Source organism: Mus caroli, unplaced genomic scaffold, assembly GCF_978045245.1.
Source record: "Mus caroli unplaced genomic scaffold, Mus_caroli_1 scaffold_16, whole genome shotgun sequence".
In the NCBI taxonomy this organism is placed as follows: Eukaryota; Metazoa; Chordata; class Mammalia; order Rodentia; family Muridae; genus Mus; species Mus caroli.
In genome coordinates, this window is record NW_028227271.1 from 66,483,178 (window position 1) to 66,503,385 (window position 20,208).

At 39.5% G+C, this 20,208-nt stretch overlaps 1 protein-coding gene across 1 annotated transcript in view; it reads left to right on the forward strand.

The window, feature by feature from the left end:
* The first annotated feature begins 516 nt into the window (after positions 1-516).
* Positions 517-20,208, forward strand: part of Rrm2b (ribonucleotide reductase regulatory TP53 inducible subunit M2B) — a 34,166-nt gene continuing 14,474 nt past the window's right edge. The window contains exons 1-5 of the mRNA XM_021183765.3: positions 517-743; positions 7,800-7,955; positions 12,060-12,176; positions 13,738-13,871; positions 14,316-14,410. Coding sequence (XP_021039424.1) covers positions 696-743; positions 7,800-7,955; positions 12,060-12,176; positions 13,738-13,871; positions 14,316-14,410 — 550 coding nt within the window. The 5' untranslated portion in view covers positions 517-695. The remainder of the gene's footprint in view (positions 744-7,799; positions 7,956-12,059; positions 12,177-13,737; positions 13,872-14,315; positions 14,411-20,208) is intronic.

Sequence of the window (20,208 nt, forward strand, 5' to 3'; positions counted from 1 at the left end):
TCTACAGCCACTCTGGCAGTCTCTCGGACTGACTGGGTGCAACCTACCATGTCGCTGGGGCATCACGAGGGCTAGGGAATGTTCCGGCATGGCCGTCACCTCGTGTCCAGGTAGTCTGGCACAAGTAAGGCAGACTGCAAATTCCAGTAGACGCTCTAGAATTCAGAGCAGATGACAAGGCTGGGCGAGAGCGCGGAGGCTGGGGGAGCAAGTGTGGGCGGGGTCATGCCACGCTAAAGAACAGGCTTGAAGTGCTCTGGTACGCGGACTGAATTTACTCAGCCGTCGCCGGAGTGGGGACCCTGCTCAGTGAAGAGAAGCGGGCCAGCCGAGGAAGCAGAGCTCTGCGGCGAGGGGCGGGGCCAGCTGAGGTGGGCGGATCTCTGGGGGCGGGGCGGGGCCAGCTGAGGTAGGCGGATCTCTGAGGCGCTGGGTGGAGCCGGCTGAGGTAGGCGGATCTCTAGGCAGTGGGGCGGGGCCGGCAGGAAAGGCGGATCTTTGAGGCGCCTCGAGTAACGTGCCTGGGCGGAGCCATCGCAGAGAAGGCCCCTCAATGGGCCGGCTAGAACCCAGGACCGGCGCGGCTAGGCGGGCCCGGAGCAGGAGGAGGTTCGCACAGTACGATCTGGTCCTACTCGGATTTGGTCGGCCGCGCTCAGTTCCTCAGTTCGGGTGGCTCTGGCGGAGTCTGCGCGATGGGCGACCCGGAAAGGCCGGAAGCGGCCAGGCCGGAGAAGGGTGAGGTAAATGTCGCAGTCGCTTCATCCTCCACCCCTGGGTCACGTCCGGACTTTAGGTTGCAAGTTGCGGGAACCTGCGAGTCAGTCGCAGGTCCGCTGTAGAGTAGTATTTTATTCGTCGCCGTCAGCAACACTGTGCAGGCCGAAAGGAAGCGCCCTCACCTCAGGCTAGAGTTGGGAAGGGCGAGCATGGACGCTGTGCTGCTCTGCTCAGGGCGGGGCAGGAACACTCAGGTCCCGGCTCAGGAAGACTCCGTGCGCCCTTGTTCTCCAACCTCTGCTCTCCAGACTTTCTTTTCTTGTCTGGAGGCCTGGCGGGTGAAAGAGGGCTGTGACGGATCTACGCAAGAGAGGCGACCCATCAGATGCAGTTGAGGAACTCGTGTGGAAATTGACGCAGGTGGATGAGGGGAGGAGATGACAGGTGAAGGGAGGATGAGAAACCCTTACAACGAATAAAAGTTAGACTGGGAGACCAGTTTTTCTCACACCGAACTTCTAACTGGATCTTCAGGGTGTCTCTTCATGTCAGTAGTGGAAGTGTTTCTTCCTTCACAAAGAATGAAGTGCTTTATGCCAAGTGTTTAATAAATCTAAAATTAACCTGTGCTAGCAGAAAGAAGTATGTAATAAGAGCAAACAAAAATTATAGGGCTTTATAGTAATGTAAGTTGTTACCGTGTAATTTCCAACTCCACATTTTGGAGACAAATATTCTAAAGCATCTGGAATACAAGTAATTTTTTTTTTTTTTTGGTATGTGAGCCTGTTTCTCTTTGTGGTGTCTTGAAGTTAATACTGTGGCAAGTTGGAAGGGGCCATAAAAGTTTGAGCTCACATATATTCATGCTTATACTGGCATTTCTAGACAAAGATGGAGGTTCTAAATTGATTTTTATTCTGTAATCATTTAATAATAAAGTATGTCTATCCCTTAATTTTCCCCTTGAAACAAAGATACTCAGCACCAATTTCTCCATTCTGGCAATATTTAGACTTCTCTGGTTTGCCAATGACATCAGGAATCATTCTGGCTTAACAATTGAAAGTTAACTTTTTTTTAAAAATTACTTTTAATTCATAAAGACAGAGCAAAGTTTTAGACCTAGAATAAACTTTAGTGAGTACTTTTTTTTTAACGAATCCAAGAGTTTTTGAGATGCAGGGATATCTTAAGCACTTTGTTTTTTATTTTTTATTTTTATTTTGGATATGATAGGGCAGTGCAGGCTATTTGTATCAGAAGCACCTGGAGAGACTAATAAAAACTAAATTACCTAGCCACAGCCTGCCTTTGTAACAGGCACTTCAGGTGATCTTAGCACAGTTGACTTAAGGGCCATCTTAAAGGGAAGTAGATGAGGTTTATTAGTCTCCTAACATGTAGATTTTTCCCGATATTCGAACGCTTAAGCCAGAATGACGTTCCTAAGACTCATTACTAGAACTAGGTTCAACTTTCCAAGTTGTTGCTTCTAGTACAGTGTTCCACCAGCTTTTTCTGATTTGTTGATTGATACAGGAATGAAATGGTGTATATATATATATATATATATATATATATATATATATATATACACACATACATATGTATGTATGTGTATGTATGTATGTGTATGTATATGTATATATATATGTATATACATATGTATGTATGTGTGTATGTATATATATATATGTGTATGTATATATATATATATATACACACACATACACACACACATACATAGTTGCAGCTGCATGCACGTAAGTGAAAGAGACACAATAGACAACCACATTGGAGGCATGGAGAATGGCAGTCAAGGTTAAGCCACTTCAGGTGCTTACTGGGGAATCATAAGCTAGGTTTTGTCTCAGCAATACCATACCACATGACCAAAAACTAAGACAAAACTAAATGCACAAGTTTGGAAAAGATGGTGGAGTCTTGCTAAGGATTACCTACTCCCCAGCTTTATCTCAGGTTCTCATCACCTCACCTTGGTGCAGCTACAACTTAGTTGTCTCTCTCCTTTCAGTCTTCCCTGCCATCCAGGCCTGTTTACCATTGCCAAGTGTATCTTTCATTAATTTAGTGATTTGTTGTTACTTCCCATACTAATTCTACAAAAAAAAATTTTTTTTTCTCAAGGTCTCTCAATTCTCAATAAAAAATAGTAAGGACCGCTAGAAAAGTCTTATCAAAGGCCAGGTATTTTTTATTCCAGTTTTCGCATCTTAATGCTCTAGTGTACTCATTTCCATTTTTGAAATTCATACAGTATATATTAGCAAAATCTTGTTTCTTTTTCTAATTCTTCCTGTATAGAATATCTGTCTTCCAGTTGCCACCTTTATTCATGTTAATTCCCATTCAGAAACTTCCTGATTCTCTATCCATAGGAATCATTTTATAATATATCCCACAATGAATGGCAGCAGTTGGAAAATGAGATCAAAGAGAGTTAACAATATGAGCTTCTGTATGTTACCACATCTTTGAACTTTTTTGCCCACAAAATTAATTTCCTACCCTCTTAGACTGATTGATATCAGAGTCTGGATCCTTTATAGAATTCCTCTCATTGAGGCTTTAGCTAAATAAGATTACTTCTACTTTTGTTTTTGTTTTTTGTTGCTGGTTTTTTGGTTTTTTTTTGTTTGTTTGTTTGTTTGTTTTTTTTGTATATCCTTTCCAGTCAAGGGTTGTCTTCTCTACTATCTGCTCTTTATACATTAGCTTTCTCTTCCTTACTCCCTTGTCTGACTGTCTGCATGCCTTTCTTTCCTTCCTTCCATCCTTCTTTTCTTTTCTAGTCTGGACCTCACACATCCCAGGCTACCCTTCAGAGTTACTGTGTAGCTGAAGATGACGTAGAAATTCTCTACCGATCTTCTGGGCCTAGTTTATGTGGCACCGGGGATAGAACACTGGGTTGGTGCGTGGTAGACAGGTACTCTTGAGCAAGCACTCTTCCAAGTGAGCTACATCTCAAGCTCTAAAGGTTGGCATTCTTTAACATCCTCCAAGGCTATGTTCAGTTGTCTTTCTATTCCCTATAGGTTCTCTCTAGATAATCCATTTCCTCGGCAACTTTAATAGGGTTACCATCACTCTTGTGCCACAATGTTATATCTTCAGCTGCCTATTAGAAACATTAAACCTGAATTTAGGTTTTTTTGTTTTTTTTATTTGTTTGTTTTTTGGTTTTTCGAGACAGGGTTTCTCTATATAGCCCTGGCTGTCCTGGAACTCACTCTATAGACCAGGCTGGCCTCAAACTCAGAAATCTGCCTGTCTCTGCCTCCCAAATGCTGAGATTAAAGGCATGTGCCACCACTGCCTGGCTGAATTTGTTATTTTTATTGACGTTTCACTTTATAGATTGTTGTAAGTGTGCTATGGCAGAAACACAGATAAACATGTTTGTGTCTGTTTACAATGTCAGAGTTTATTGAATGATAATAAATTCAAAAGGTACAGCAGTTTCATTGACAGCAGTTTGCCAGATAACCCCGCCTTCTTTGGCCACCTGGCTGAAGAAAAGGTACGTTTTGTTTAGATCTTAGTTATTAGTATTAACTCTCATATCACATAATGCAAGCAAACATTTCTCTATATATGCAGTTTACAGAATTAATATAAGTTAAAATGACTATGAAAGAGTTCAAGATGGGTGGAGACCAGTCAAGTAGGCCATGTCAACAGAAGGGACTAAGCTGAACTCAAGCCCCAGAGACAACCAAGAGATCTCTGCTTGTTAGTCCTTAACACACTTTCACAAGCGCGCGCGCACACACACACACACACACACACACACACACACACACATATGGCATGTACACCAAGTATCAGATGATAGGAGAGTATGGAGCCATTACCATCATGGTGCTGGGTGCCCCCTGACTTTATGAAGTTCATGTGAGAGATTTATACTCCTTTAATCTGTTCTGTCTGATAAGCTCTGAGCCTGAGTTTCCTAATGAGATCTTAGTACTCTCAGTTACCACTACAGCCTCAGTTCACCTGATTTCTACCAGGAATCAATCATTTGTCACTGTTAGACATGGGTAGTGCTAGACAGACAGTGGTGTTTGCTTGTCCATCTAAGAGCACTGCCTTCCTCCATCCATAAGACGGAGTCAAAAGCTGCCTGTAAAGTGGGATCTCTCTGGGCACAACCTAAACAAGCCACTTTCATACATTATGGAGTAACTTAGACTTAGGAAGCTTTCAACAATAGATTCTTTGTATTAACAGCTTCGTGTTAGTGGTGCTTGGGCTAGTAGGATCAGTTGATTCAAGTTTTGTTAAACTAATTAGAGTGTGAAAAGTGATAAAATATTCATTTTATTTGAATATTCAGCTGTTTTCCACATATTGAGGATATTCTATGTTGCTGTTATTTCTTATAAAAATCTTGCAGTTGCAGAGGTTGAACATTTTTAGCAAGAACTGATTGTTTTATTTTTAAAAACTTACTGTGTGTGTATATGTATATGCAGTAAGTATGTATGTATATATTGGGAGGAGAATATATGTGTGTGTTTGTGTGGGTGCACATATCTCACTGGGCAAGACATGGAAAACATACTAATTTAATTTTTTTTCTTTCTTGTTCTTTTCAGATCTGCCTCATTTCTTTTTTTCTTTCTTTTTTATTTATTTATATGAATACACTTGTAGCTGTTTCAGACACACACCAGAAGAGGGCATCAGATCTCATTACAGATGGTTGTGAGCCACCATGTGGATGCTGGGAATTAAACTCAGGACCTCTGGAACAGCAGTCAGTGCACTTAACTGCCGAGCCATCTCTCCAGCCTGATCTGTATCATTTCTACAAGTGATCATAAAATAGATATCCAATAATGTTACTTGTTGGATTAAAAACCTTCACTGACTTCTAAAACTTTACATTTAGAAGTTAGATGGATTACTCCAAAGTTTTTAAAAATTAATTTCTTAATTCCCATTTAGTATGCAAAATTGACATACCCAAGCTAACTTCAGGTAAAATTTAGCCAAGAAGTAATGTTTTAGAATCCAAAGGTTAATTTGTCTTTTTTCATAAAATGTTGATAGTGAAATTTTTTTTGAGTAGCAAAGTTTCAGAGTGGCTATAGGAAAATAACTCTGGCAAAATTTATATTTACATTCAAGGCACTTTCCATGGGCACTAATATCTAAGCCCATTTTTCAAATAAAATCATAATTATAATACCAAATGATAAATCCACTTTTGTCTAATAGAATAATATTGTTTCTATTTATAATGTTATTTATAAAATTGTTTAATAGAATTGTGAGACTTGACAAATTTGTTTTGAATTCAGATATATATAAGGTAAAGATTTATGTCTGACTTAGCCAACAATTTCTTTGTATATTATCTTTTTCTTTTTTCAAGATAAAGTTTATCTGTGATCCCTGGCTGGCCTGGAACTCTCTCTGTGGACCATGTTAGCTTCAAACTGAGATCCACTAGCTTCCACCTCCTGAATACTGGATTAATACCTGACATTAGACGTTCTCTTAACCATCTTGCTACGAATCAGTCCACTACGTGAGAGTCATGACTCCTTTAAGGGTTGAACAACCCTTTCACAGGGGTTGCCTAAGACTATCATAAAACACAGATATTTACATTATGATTCATAACAGTAGCAAAATTAAAGTTATGAAGTAACCATGAAAGTAATTTTATGGTTGGGGGTCACCATATCATGAGAAACTGCATTAAAGAGTCACAGTGTTAGGAAGGTTGAGAACCACTGTTCTAAAATATGGTTTCTTACCACAGGTCTACCAGGTGTACCCTGGAGAGCCTTACCTGTACCTCTTCAAATTGTATTAACATATACATTATGAAATATGTCAACTCTGACCCAGTTCAAAGGTTTATGTTAGTTAACCCTCTTTATATAACAAAATATTTAGTAATACTTCCTAATGTCACTTTTTTTAATCCTTCATGAATTAATGTCATTGACCAGTACACACATACACACACACACACACACACACACACCCCTGTTTACTCTAGACCTCAACCTTTTTCATTTGGGCTCAGGTCCAGCTAATGTTATATTTGCATGTCTGTCTCTGTTTCTCCTCCCTCTCTCTTCAGACTGGCCTCAACTTAATCTTCCTGCTTCAACCAACTCCTGAGAGTTGGTATTGCAGTCATGTGACAGCATGTCTAGCTAAGACTTACTCTACTGCCATTCTCTAATATTGAGTTAAAGCTTATTTCTGGGAGTTATAAAGAGGTACTGATGGACCAAAAATCTACTATAATAATTCCAGGAACATAAGAACAACCTTTCAAAAGCCAATCAGAATCATCTCAGTAATCAGTGGTAACAAAATAATTTTAAAAGAATACAGCATTTGAAATCATGAAAAATGCAATGTTAGCATTTTTGAAGCAGTCTTTTGATATGAGTGTGACAACTGCTAACTTGTGAGCAAGGATGCTAATTTTTCTTATTTACATTTTCTGAAATGTAAATAAGAATAACAGTGGTGAATGGGAATGTTAAGGTAGATAAAGGAAATACATTGTTGGTAAAGAGTTTTCACGTAAGAATTATAGTATTTCAGCTAAGATTAGGAAAAATTAGAAGCCAGTAACAATGGATTGCTTACATCAGCATTCTAAGTCAGAGTGGCATGGAAGAGACATTTCGTTCACAGACTTAGATATTTTCCCATTGTTATAATTCATTGGCTTAGCTTGTATTATGTTTAGAGTAGCAGGAGCCACAATAATTTTAGTACCTGCTATGCACCTGGTATAGCTTAGAGGATTTTTAATCAGAACAATCTTATTCAGTAAGTATGTCAGCAGAAAGTGAGGCTTAGGGAAATGAAGCAGCTTCCAGAGTCATGCAACCATCTGTCTACAGTTGCCCACTATGCAGATAACTGAAAGGAGTCTATACATCATACTGCGTCCCCAGACATACCACCTCCTCAACTTTCCCAAGATGTCTATTTAAGCTTGAGTCACAGAGAAATTTCCTTGGAATAAAAGCATCTGTGCTTTGTTTTTTTGTTTTTTGTTTTGTTTTAAGCAATTGTGTTCTGAGACAGAAGAAAATGTGATGAGGTCAAATGAAGAGCCGCTCCTAAGAAAGAGTTCCCGACGGTTTGTCATCTTTCCAATCCAGTATCCTGATATCTGGAGAATGTATAAGCAAGCACAGGCATCCTTCTGGACAGCAGAAGAGGTACGTGGCGTGGCCTGCATCTGATTCACTTTTGACTTACAGAATAGGGAAATATTTTCACTTGTAAGTATGGCTCATAATTAATGTAGATTATTAGTGTTCATCAATAATAAATATAACTAATTATTAATCAACTCTAATTGAGCATAATTAGGTTAGCCTCTGTAAATAAGTTTCTTGGTACAAGAACATGACAAGCCATTCTGCCAGATTCTTGTATTTGTTCCCAAGATCTTTCTGTAAGTCCACGGTCATGAGCCTCTTGTCTTTACTTCTAATATATTGCAGACCATTTTCTACTTTTTAAGATTTATTTTTTTTATTCTATGTGCATGACTGTTTGCCTGCATATATGTGCATGTGCCACATGTGTGCCTGGTGCCCTGACAGACCAGCAGAGACTATTAGGTTCCCAGGAATTGCAGTTAGAGGTGGATGTGAACTGTCATGTGAGTGCTGAGAACTGAAAAGCCCCAGCCAATGCTCTGAACTATTGAGCTGGGTCTGCAGGCAGCCCACAGTCTTTATTTTTAAATAGGTTCTTGGTTCTCTATGACTACATGAGACCACTTTTGGATTTTTGTTTGTTTGTTTTTATATTCACTCATTTATGTGTTTGTGCAATTGAACTGACCTCATCAGGCAGCAAACAGCTTTACTGCTGATCCATCTTGCCAGGCCTAACACCAGTTTATACTATGGCCAGCAGAATGAACAGAGTTACAGCTGTAGTTTTAAAAAAATGAAGGGTGAGAACCGGGCGTGGTGATGCACACCTTCAATCCCTGCATTCAGAAGGCAGAGGCAGGTGAGTCTCTGAGTTTGAGGCCAGCCTGGTTTACAGAATGAGTTCTGGGACAGCCATGGCTACACAAAGAAACCCTGGCTCCAAAAGAGCTCCAAACAAGAACTCCAAAAACCTGCCAAAAGGGTGAAAACTGTGAGGACCCTGCACTAGCTTGAGAGATGGACCTGGCTGGACAAAGGTGCAGTTGTGTAAGCAGTTTGACCATCTCTGCAGGGCATTCAACTATGAGCCTGCCAGGCTTCAGCTACAGCAAACCAGAGGCAACTGCCCCAGCAGGCAACTGCTGATCACTTACTGGAAGTGCAACTGTTTCCACCTTCAAAGGGAGTTGAACACACAAGTTAGATAATACTTGCTGGCTTAATAAGAACAATTTAGTCATGCAAATGATTACTGTATAATTTAATTAAACACACAGGTAGTTATTGTCTTTATTATTTAATTATTTCTTATTGTTCATGATATCGCCATAACAGCCTTACTCTGTATATGAATCAATAAGCACCCCTATCTCTGGTGAGCTGTATCTATGTGAATAAATATCATTGGATCTGTATGCCTGTCAGTCAAAAGACCAAATCTGGGCTAGCAAGATGACTCATTGGACAAAAGAACTTTCTGAACAAGCCTGATGGCCTGACTTTGATTTGTGGAGTCTACATTAGAAGGAGTGGACTCACTCTTGAATTTTCTTCTGATCCCTAACACGTGTGTTGTGGCACACCCATGATCTCTTTCTCTCACCCCACCTCTTATACACACACGAATGTGTACAATAAATAAATAGATAAATAAATAGATGTTTATCTCTGGAAACAACACTGTGTAAAGAGTGCAGGGTCTGAGGCCAGGCTGCTTGAGTGTAAGGCCTGCTCTGCCGCGGATTGTCTGTGAAAGTAGTCCTCTTTTCTCCCTGCATTTTCACTGCTAAATCAGGCTAATTATATGTAACATATTGGGTGGTCTCGAGGATCAGTGAAATAGTTACAATCATAGTTGACACTTGGGAAGCACTAAATAAATGTAAACTATGAGTTCATACAAAGAATGGGGAATTTTTAACCTAAAAATTTAAAAGACACCAATGTCTGAAATTTCTTTTACACTATTTTTGGATATTTGTCTACCTTTGTTATATTGTCAAGATTATTATTATGTATTATAGTTGACATACAGAGCAAAACACCCAACTGAAACAAGCATTCAGTATGGTTTGCACACCTGACTTTCCCTATTTGTCTGTGGTTTCTATAAAACTTCTGTTAGATATGGTTCAGAGAACAAGTAGCACACACAGTTGATCTTTTTGTTTGTCATGTTTTTAAAAGGTACCCGTGTGTTTGGGTTTCTGAAAAATTCATTGGAAATTAATTGCTTCTTTTTGAAACTATAATAAATGTCTTATAACCAAGAAATGCTAATTAAAAATTAAAACACAGAAGTTGGTATGGATTCTACAGGAAGCTTCAAATACATGTTTTGAAAGGAAGTCAAAGATATTTTTAGTCCCCACATATTAAACAAATTATGTTAAAAAACAATTAACTTTATATTCTAGTTTTTAAAATCAGTGGTTGAATTTAATTCTCAAATATTAGGCACTGCCTCAGAAGACAAGAATTTTTTTTAAAGTTAGTTGAGCATTTCCTGTAGTCAGCTTTTTTGTTACTATGACAAAAATACCTAAGAAAATAAAGTTATACAGTAATTGTGCCGCTACATAGCAACCAAGCCCTTACTTTAACGCATGGTTCTATGGGGAACAGTAAGGATCTAAAACTGTAGCAGTAAGTCTGGGGTTAATATGTAGATGATGAAATTGAGGATGAGCTCAAATGAGATAAAACTGCACAAGAAATTTTATGTTTCTAAAAGAGTATATAACCATAATTATATAACAGTATAAGTAAAAGTTACGGGGCATTTTTAAGCTCGGTGTTTAAAGAGGCAAGTTTAATATTTAAGTCTAGACATATTGCAGTATTAAATTCACTGCATAACTTTTCTCTCTTGGCCTCTGGGGCACCAATATGCACACAGTACACAAACATACATCCAGACAAAATATCCATACACATAAAAACAATCTAGACATACTGTTCCCCCACCCTGTCTTAGATAGGGTTTCCATTGATGTGATAAAACACCATGACCAAAAGCAACTTAGGGAAGAAAGGGAAGTAAATGTGGATAGCAGTAAGAGTCAGCTAAGGAACAGTAAGGTACATTTAAGGACCATGTGAAAAGTCTGGATTCGCCAAATCTTAGAGTGCATCACTCTCCTAGCTCAGAGTAACTGTAGTGAGCACTTTATAGGCATTTCTATTCACGAAGAAGCCATACCTATACACTACTTTAAATTGCAGGTTACCGTCTTCCTGACGTGATGGCTTCTCGTTAAAGAAGAGTGGCCGGCAATAGAGTAGAAGCTGTAGTTTGTTTGTAGGAGCTGAATTGCCTGTTAATACTGACATAGCTATTGCATGAAACAAATGAGTACTGATGTTAGTTGGTCTACTTTATGTACCTGACTAGTTTTCACTCTCTTCTTCCTTTCTGTTCATTCCTTCACTTGGTGTAATACCACTTTAGTAATTTTAATATTTTAAAAATGTATCCTGGCCAACTAACTTAGCAAACAAACAAACAACCCCCCTCCCAAAAAAAAAAAAACCAGGTTCCTTCACAAATGTCCTTCCTTTCTTTCTCCCCCCACCCCTCCTTCTTCCCCTATCACCACTTCCTTGAACATGCCAGGATTATTTTGTGTATTTTTTTTAAAGATTTATTTATTTATTATATGTAAGTACACTGTTGCTGTCTGCAGACACACCAGAAGAGAGCATCAGATCTCATTACAGATGGTTATGAGCCACCATGTGGTTGCTGGGATTTGAACTCAGGACCTTGAGAAGAGCAGCAGTGCTCTTAACCACTGAGCCATCTCTCCAACCCTGTTTTGTATTCTTTTAAACAATATAGATCATGATGTTGTAAGATATGTACACACACATATACAGAAATACATGCATGCACATGTGTATAAACTTTCTCCCATTAACAAACATATATATTGTCTCGCATACTTATCCATTCCTTCCCATGTGGCAGGAGCATTATAATCTACTAACTAGGCAAATGTTCTGAGTACGACATGTTACTAGTACAATGCTTGTCTTTGTTTGACTTTTGTGATTTTTAATGTTTTCTTTCAAACATTACTGGCAACGTTATAGCTCATCTTGAAAGTTTTCTAAACTCTCTAAGTGAAAAAAATTGGACTGTTTCTATTCTAGGTTGACTTGTCAAAGGACCTCCCTCACTGGAACAAGCTTAAATCCGACGAGAAGTATTTTATCTCCCACATTTTAGCCTTTTTTGCAGCCAGTGATGGAATTGTAAATGAAAACTTGGTAAGATTTTCATTTTATCGTTGTTCTTGTTTTGTACTTGAATGACAGTAAGATCGCCATATCTCCTGCCTGAGGAAAGAAAGTCTCCCAGTGATGGAGTAGATGAACATTCGTTAACTTTTGTTTAAAGTGTGCATGTGCAGGCAGAGGCCAGAGAACAGTAGCTGTCTGCCTCTGTTGCTCTCTGCCTTATTCCCTTGAGAGCAAGTCTCTTTATTGAACTTGGAGCTCATCATTGCTAGGTTAAGCTGACTGCAGAGAGAGCCTCTCAGGCCCTCTGTCTAGTGCCTCAGCACTGGGTTTGCAGGCTCACAGACATGGCCAGATGCTTATGTGAGTGCTAGGGAGTTCAAACTCAGCAAAGGCATCTCCCCAGATTAAGTTATGAGTATATTTTTCTCATGAAGTTTCCCAGGAAAAGGTAGCTAACTGTCAAATGACTAGTGATCTATTACAAAATCAAGCATAAATTATACCAATTAAAACTACACACAGTGATAGGCTGAACCTGTCCCTGTGACTAAATATGCTTGGCTAGCATTACAGAGGCCCTGAGTTTTATCCTCAGTGATGTACAAACAAGATCCAGAAGAAGCACAGATTTTATAAACTTGATTTTCCCCTCCGATAAGAATGTGCTCTTTATGACCCTCTGCAAGTCTGTGTAGATCGTCCTCATTCAGAAATTGTATTATGACCAGTTGGAAGGATTTGGATTTTGTTAAGGAACATCAATAATGAACCAGAAGAACTTAAATTGATCAGTCTACTATTGGGAAAGAAGTTCTACAAAGCAAAATCACTGTTCTTTTTTTTTGGAGATATTCTAAAATTTAGTGTTCAGTAGTAATATTTCCACATAAAAGATAAATTCACCCTATTGCTTTGGAACACATTCTTTGGAGTTGTAGGTACAGCTCAGTGGGCACCTGCCTAATATAAGTAAAATGCTGGGCTCAATCTCTAGCACCAGAATTGCTGGCTGAACAATACTGCTAAAGTTGCTGCTTTAAAAGATCCATAAAGGCTGAGCATATGTATTGCTTGGAAGAGAGTGTTGGCCTAACATGACTAAGATGCTGGGCTCAGTCTAGGGAACTACAAAACAAGAAAAGAGAAAAGACTGATTAGGCTTTAGTGCCCCATTTGTTGTATAACAGGCATGTTTTCCCCAAAAAAATATTGTATTAAACTTTATGTATGTATATGTGTGTGCATGTGCACATGCACACGTGCCATTGTGCATATGTGGAAGTCAGGGCAGCTTTTTCCTTCCATCATGAGGTTCCAGGGATGGAACTCTGGCCATTAGGTTTGCCAGCAAGCACCTTTACCTGCTGAGCCTTCTTATTGATCACCTTTTCATATTTTAAGACAGGGTCTTACTATGTGTCACAAGGTTGGTCTTGAAATCAGTATCCTTCTGTCCAGCTTCCTGAGTGCTGGAGAACACAAAAGACTTTAGGTGAAGGCTCTGATGTCTAAGTTGTCCTTGTGGTGTGTGAGCAGTGTTTAGTGAAAGCCTGCTCACTGGATCTTTCTGTCTCCTTTATTTTCTTAGGTGGAGCGTTTTAGTCAGGAGGTGCAGGTTCCAGAGGCTCGCTGCTTCTATGGCTTTCAGATTCTCATCGAGAATGTTCACTCAGAGATGTACAGTTTACTAATAGACACTTACATCAGAGACCCAAAGAAAAGGTATTACTGCAGGGCTTTGATTTACATGAATTTAGCTAATTGCTTACATTAAGAGCAGAATTTATTCCAAAACTGTAATGTTAAAGATGATTTACATATGGAAGATCATGAGTGTAGTTTTCTATTACTCAATAATGTGTTCAAATAAAACATGGTATAGAACCAGTTAGTCTTTACATAATTCACAGCATCTTAAAACCTTGTTAGTATATTGTATTACTAAACTGAATATTTGCATTTCAATGATTTTCATATCAGCTTATATCTAAGTCACTAATCTTGAGTTTTACTTTTATTTCTATTTTCATAATTATAAACATACAAAATATAGAAAATCTAGATTTGATAGAATGTAAGAGTTATACTTACTGTCTCTGATTATTAAAACAGTCCAATTAATAAAAACAAATGAATAATTTTTCCATGATTTTTTTGTTTTTATAGGGAATTTTTATTTAACGCAATTGAAACAATGCCATATGTTAAGAAAAAAGCAGACTGGGCTCTGCGCTGGATAGCAGATAGGAAATCTACTTTTGGTATGTAGTGTTAACTTGTATGTATCAGATAAGCCTTGCGAGTCATGTTGCATCAGAGTGGAATACAGAGATTTCAGTATGCTGGGATCATTATTTGTAATAGTTAATTAGAAACTGGTGCTAAGGCTAAGATAAAAAATTCAGGTGACAGCAGATGCTGGCGAGGATGTGGAGAAAGAGGAACACTCCTCCATTGTTGGTGGGATTGCAAGCTTGTACAATCACTCTGGAAGTCAGTCTGACAGTTCCTCAGAAAATTGGACATAGTACTACCGGAGGATCCCGCAAGACCTCTCCTGGGCATATATCCAGAAGATGTTCCAACTGGTAAGAAGGACACATGCTCTACTATGTCCATCGCAGCCTTATTTATAATAGCCAGAAGCTGGAAAGAACCCAGATGTCCCTCAACAGAGGAATGGATACAGAAAATGTGGTGCATTTACACAATGGAGTACTACTCAGCTATTAAAAAGAATGAATTTATGAAATTCCTAGGCAAATGGATGGACCTGGAGGATATCATCCTGAGTGAGGTAACCCAATCACAAAAGAACTCACATGATATGTACTCGCTGATAAGTGGATATTAACCCAGAAACTTAGAATACCCAAGTTACAAGTTGCAGAACACATGAAACTCAAGAACGAAGACCAAAGTGTGGTCACTTTTCCCCTTCTTAGAATTGGGAACAAAACACCCATGGAAGGAGTTACAGAGACAAAGTTTGGAGCTGAGACGAAAGGATGGACCATCTAGAGACTGCCGCACCCAGGGATCCATCCCATAATCAGCCTCCAAACTAAGACACCATCGCATCCGCCAGCAAAATTTTGCTGAAAGGACCCTGATATAGCTGTCTCTTGTGAGGCTATGCCGGGGCCTGGCAAACACAGAAGTGGATGCTCACAGTCAGCTATTGGATGGAACACAGGGCCCCCAATGGAGGAGCTAGAGAAAGAACTCAAGGACCTGAAGGGGTCTGCAACCCTATAGGTGGAACAACAATATGAACTAACCAGTACCCCCGGAGCTCGTGTCTCTAGCTGCATATGTAGCAGAAGATGGCCTAGTCGGCTATCATTGCGAAGAGAGGCCCCTTGGTATTGCAAACTTTATACGCCCAGTACAGGAGAACACCAGGGCCAAGAAGTGGGAGTGGGTGGGTAGGAGAGCAGGACGGGGGAAGGGTATAGGAGGAACTTTGAGGATAGCATTTGAAATGTAAATGAAGAAAATACCTAATTTAAAAAAAAGAAACTGGTGCTAAGTAAAGCTGTTACTTGTGTAGCTAATATGTCAGAATTTGAAAAGCTAAGATCTCAACAGGCACACTGACAAGTAAAACGTCACATAGACTCCAGCAGAGAGTGCTGCAGTAACCTGCAGTTTGTGCCAGTCTCAAAGAACACTAGGAATTTAAGCACATCAAGACCTGATAATTTTTGGGAAACAAATATCTAGTTTTTAAAAAATGCAAGATTTTTTTTTAGCCAACAAGGACAAGAAACAATTTACAGTAATGAGCTTAGCTGTTACCAGTAAGTGAAATGCAGATTCACTTCTGGGTTCAGTTGAAATAGCCTACTTTTTTTTTTTTCTTGACGCAGGGTCTCACCATATGTGTAGCTCAGGATGGTGTCTAACTCTGTTCTTCTGCTCATCCTTCTGAGTTCTGGGACAAGCGTGGGTCACTCAGCTTAGCCTTATAATTTCTTAAAATTTATTAATGTTTTGTGTGCAGGCAGAGGCTGTGTGTGCCATCGCACATGTACATAGTGTGTACATGTATAGAGGTCAGGAACTTTCAGGGGATGCTGTCTCCTTCTACCATGGCTGCTAGGGTCAAACTCAGGTCATCACGCTTCTAGGGCAAACAAGCTCTTTTACCTGCTAAGCCATTTCATAGGCCCTGACATAGGCCCTTTCCTTTTCCCCTATGTATACATGTTCATGCATGTAAGTGTGTGTGTGCACATGCTATGGCACATGTGTGGAGATCAGAGACAAGCTTGGGTATTTTGTCCATCTTTGCCTCTTACCTTGTTTGAGGCATGTATTTATTGACACTACCCAAGAAAGACAAACTAGGAAAAAACATAAGGTGGTAATCACCCTGCAGTCATATTATGGGCTCCAGGTGGAGTCTCCCTGTTGCTTTATCTCACAGCAAATCCATCTCAGTGCTCTAATAAAGCACCTCCAAGGAACAAGTACGGTAGAGGAGTGGAGAGGGTGGACAGTGCCTGTGGAGGAAGGGGACATGTAATTCGGAGCTCTCCTTTTTGGGTAGAGGAACTAAAAGTCCATAGTGTGAGGATGTTCTCTGCTGTGCAACAGAGGAAATGCAGTTCTAAGGGGCCACCTGCACCTTAGTGCCTTCAAAGGCAGCTCTTCCATCTGGCAGGACTTTGTCTAACCTTTGTGGAGATTCTGTACCAAGTAAGGCTCAGCAGAGCAGCTGTTCTTTTCTTGCATCTGAATTCTTATAGTCTATTGTTTTTAGCTAAAGGAAAACTTAAAAACAACAACAACAATCTTTTAAAAATATTCCTTTGTGGGGCTGGAGAGATGGCTCAATGGTTAAGAGCACTAACTGTTCTTCCAGAGATCCTGAGTTCAATTCCCAGCAACCACATGGTGGCTCACAACCATCTGTAATGGGATCTGATGGCCTCTTCTGTTGTGTCTGAGGATAGCTACATGAAATAGGTAAATCTTAAAAAAAAAAAAAAATTCCTTTGTTTTAAAGTTAACATATTATTCAGTAAGGAGATTCAGTTCCCATAAAGCTAAAAATTCCCAATTATCTGTTTTTTTATTGAAGCATACTGTCTAGTTTATGATTGACAGATAGATATATAAAACCTTAATATGTGTTTTAAAATTACGTTTCTCAACCTTAAAATATTATCTATATAATCTTTAGTGTATTACATTGTAGACTCAGCTGTATTTAAAAATATATCCTGTTTTCCCTCTAAACAAATCATGTGGTATTTACCTTCATTACAGTTTTTAGAATAAATGTCCTGGTTGTCTTTCTATTTCAAAAGTTTATAAAATGTATCTCCTAGGATTTTTCTGTGCATGAGTATGTGTCCATGTGTGATGTGTATGTGCTTATATAGATATAAGCGTGTGTGTGTGTGTGTGTGTGTGTGCATATCCTGTGCAGGCCAGAAGCTGCTAAGTGTCTTCCTGAGTCATATCTCCTCCTTTTCTTCCTTCCTTCCTTCCTTTTTTCTGTGTGTGGTATATGCACTGTACATGCATATATGCACGTATGTACACAGGTTTGCACCACAAGTGTGAGTATGAAAGCCAGAGTTGATTATCAAATGTCTTCCTTTATTGATCTCTATCTTTAATATATTTTCAAAAGATTTATTCATTTAAAAGTTTTTGTGTATGTGTGTGTGCCTGCATGAGTTTATGTGCACCATATGTATACAGATGCCCACAGAGGCCAGAGAGAGTCAGTTTCTTTGGAGCTGGAGATGCAGAGAGTTGTGAGCCACCTGATATGAATGCTGGAAACTGGCCCTTTCAAGAGCAGTAAGCACTCTTAACTGCCAAGTCATTTATCCAGCCCTTTAATGTATATTTAGTAAAGAATAGTTTCATTTGTCCTTTGAAATTTTCATACATATGTGTAAAACACTTGCTTATACAGTTCACTAAACCACCTCTCTTGAACCCTCCTCCAACTTCCACCTCTCTTGAACCCTCCTCCAACATGTTCCCTTCCCTCCTTTATGTCTTCTCTTTTTTTTATGATCCACCAAGTCCATTTAGTGTTCTCCACATGTGTATGGATGGGAACCCATCCACAGAGCATGGGCAGCCTACCAGCAGCCAAATACCAAAGGAGAAAATAATTGCTCCTCCTACAGCAGCATTGACTGACAATAGCATCTCAGCTACTGGCATAGGGTCTCATGAGCAACTCCTGATTTTAATTAGCATATGCTCATTGTACATAATAATGGCTTTCATTATGGCATCTACATCCATGTGCATAATGTCTTTGACCACATTCACACATACCCCGTTAGCCTTTCCTTGTCCTCCTCCAGTTCCTGTTAACCCCTTCCTCTCCTCAGGTAGCCTCCCCTTTACTTTTCATGTCTACATATATGTATGTGTGAGAGAGGGAGTGGGGAAGAGAAGAGGGGGAGCAGGAGGGGGAGGGAGAGGGAGACCCAGAGAGTTTCATTAGCACTGTTTATAGAAATGTAAGGCAGAGTTTGCTTGCAGGTGCTTGGGCACCTTAGCTCTGCCACTGAAGACATGGTCTTGCACTGAGCCTGGAGCCACCCACTGGGCCATTCTTCAGGAATCTCTTGTATGTGTTGCCCTAGTGCTCGGGTTACATGTGTGTCTGCTACTCTTGGCTTTTCACATGGATGCTGGGGACTCAAACTCTGGTTCTCATGCTGTTTTTCCAACCCCTCCTTAAATTTTTTTGTTGTTTTCAAACATAGTTTTCTGTAGTTATTTGTTATGGTTTCCATTCTTCAGTGTTCACATAAATGCACAGAGTGGTTAAAATAACTCTCCTCTTACTTATAGCACTTATGTTTAAGTTTAGTCCAGATCTCTTACAGATAATTATCTATCTGGAATTACTTTAATAATTAAAAATGTCAGTCGTTATCTGTAATATAATTAGTTGCAAGCTAAAAGTATAAACTAATATTCAATTATGGATGAAATAATTGAAGCAGTGATTATATTTATATTGTAATATTTATTATATTCACATTAAAGTTTCCTATAATCTTTTATGAGTACTCAGTCAGCACTTTTTAAAGTTATAGTTCTTCAGTTTTTTCCAAAGCAGCTTTTTTTTTCATTCTTTTATATTACATCCCAAACCCAGTTTCCCTTCCCTCCTCACCTCCCAATCCCTTCCCCCATGTCCACTCTCCCCCCAGATCCACTCTTCCTCAGTTTCCCTTCAGAAAAGGGCAAGCCACTCAGGGATTAGCAGCCAAACACGCCATATCAAGTGGCCATATGACTAGGCACATCCCCTCATATTAAGGCTGGATGAGTCAACCCAGTACGAGGAAAAGGGTCCTGAAAGCAGACAAAGAGTCAGACCTGTTCCCACTGTTAGCAGTCCCATAAGTACCCCTAAGCTGCAGAACTATAACAGATGCAGAGGACCTAGGTCAGTCTCTGTGGGTCACAGTGAGCCCTGGTTAGTTAACTGTATAGGCCATGTTCTTACAGTGTCCTTGACCCTTCTGGCTCCTACAGTGCTTCCTCCCATCTTCCACAGGATTTCTGGAGCTCTGCCCAATGTTTGGCTGTGGGTCTCTCCATCTGTTTCCATTGGTGGCTGGATGAAGCCTCTCTGATGATGAGTACCAATGGCATCTATAAAGATGGGCTAGAAGTCTTTTCATGTTGGAAGTTACTAATAGACAGTTTGGACTCCCATCTCTCTGCTGGTTCATCTGTTTGATGTGAAGTTATCAAGGGAAGAACAAGGGAAACCTGACAACTTTAGAGCCAGCCAGGAGCACCTCAGTTATCCTGCTTTCTGAACTTTAACTATTCATTCTAAAGATCAGAAAGTCTGGGTTTTAACGTAATAATTGGACATTTCTATTGGATGAATTTTAAATTAAAAAAATTTGTTATTAGTGTGTGTGTGTTATAATCCAAAAATGTCTAGAGACAGTGTTACAGATAGGACACCACTAAAGACATTTTAGGAATGAGTTTCTCCAGAGTTCTTGCCTAATAGTGAGTAAACTTTTAAGTTGGCTCTTCTATCTTTAAC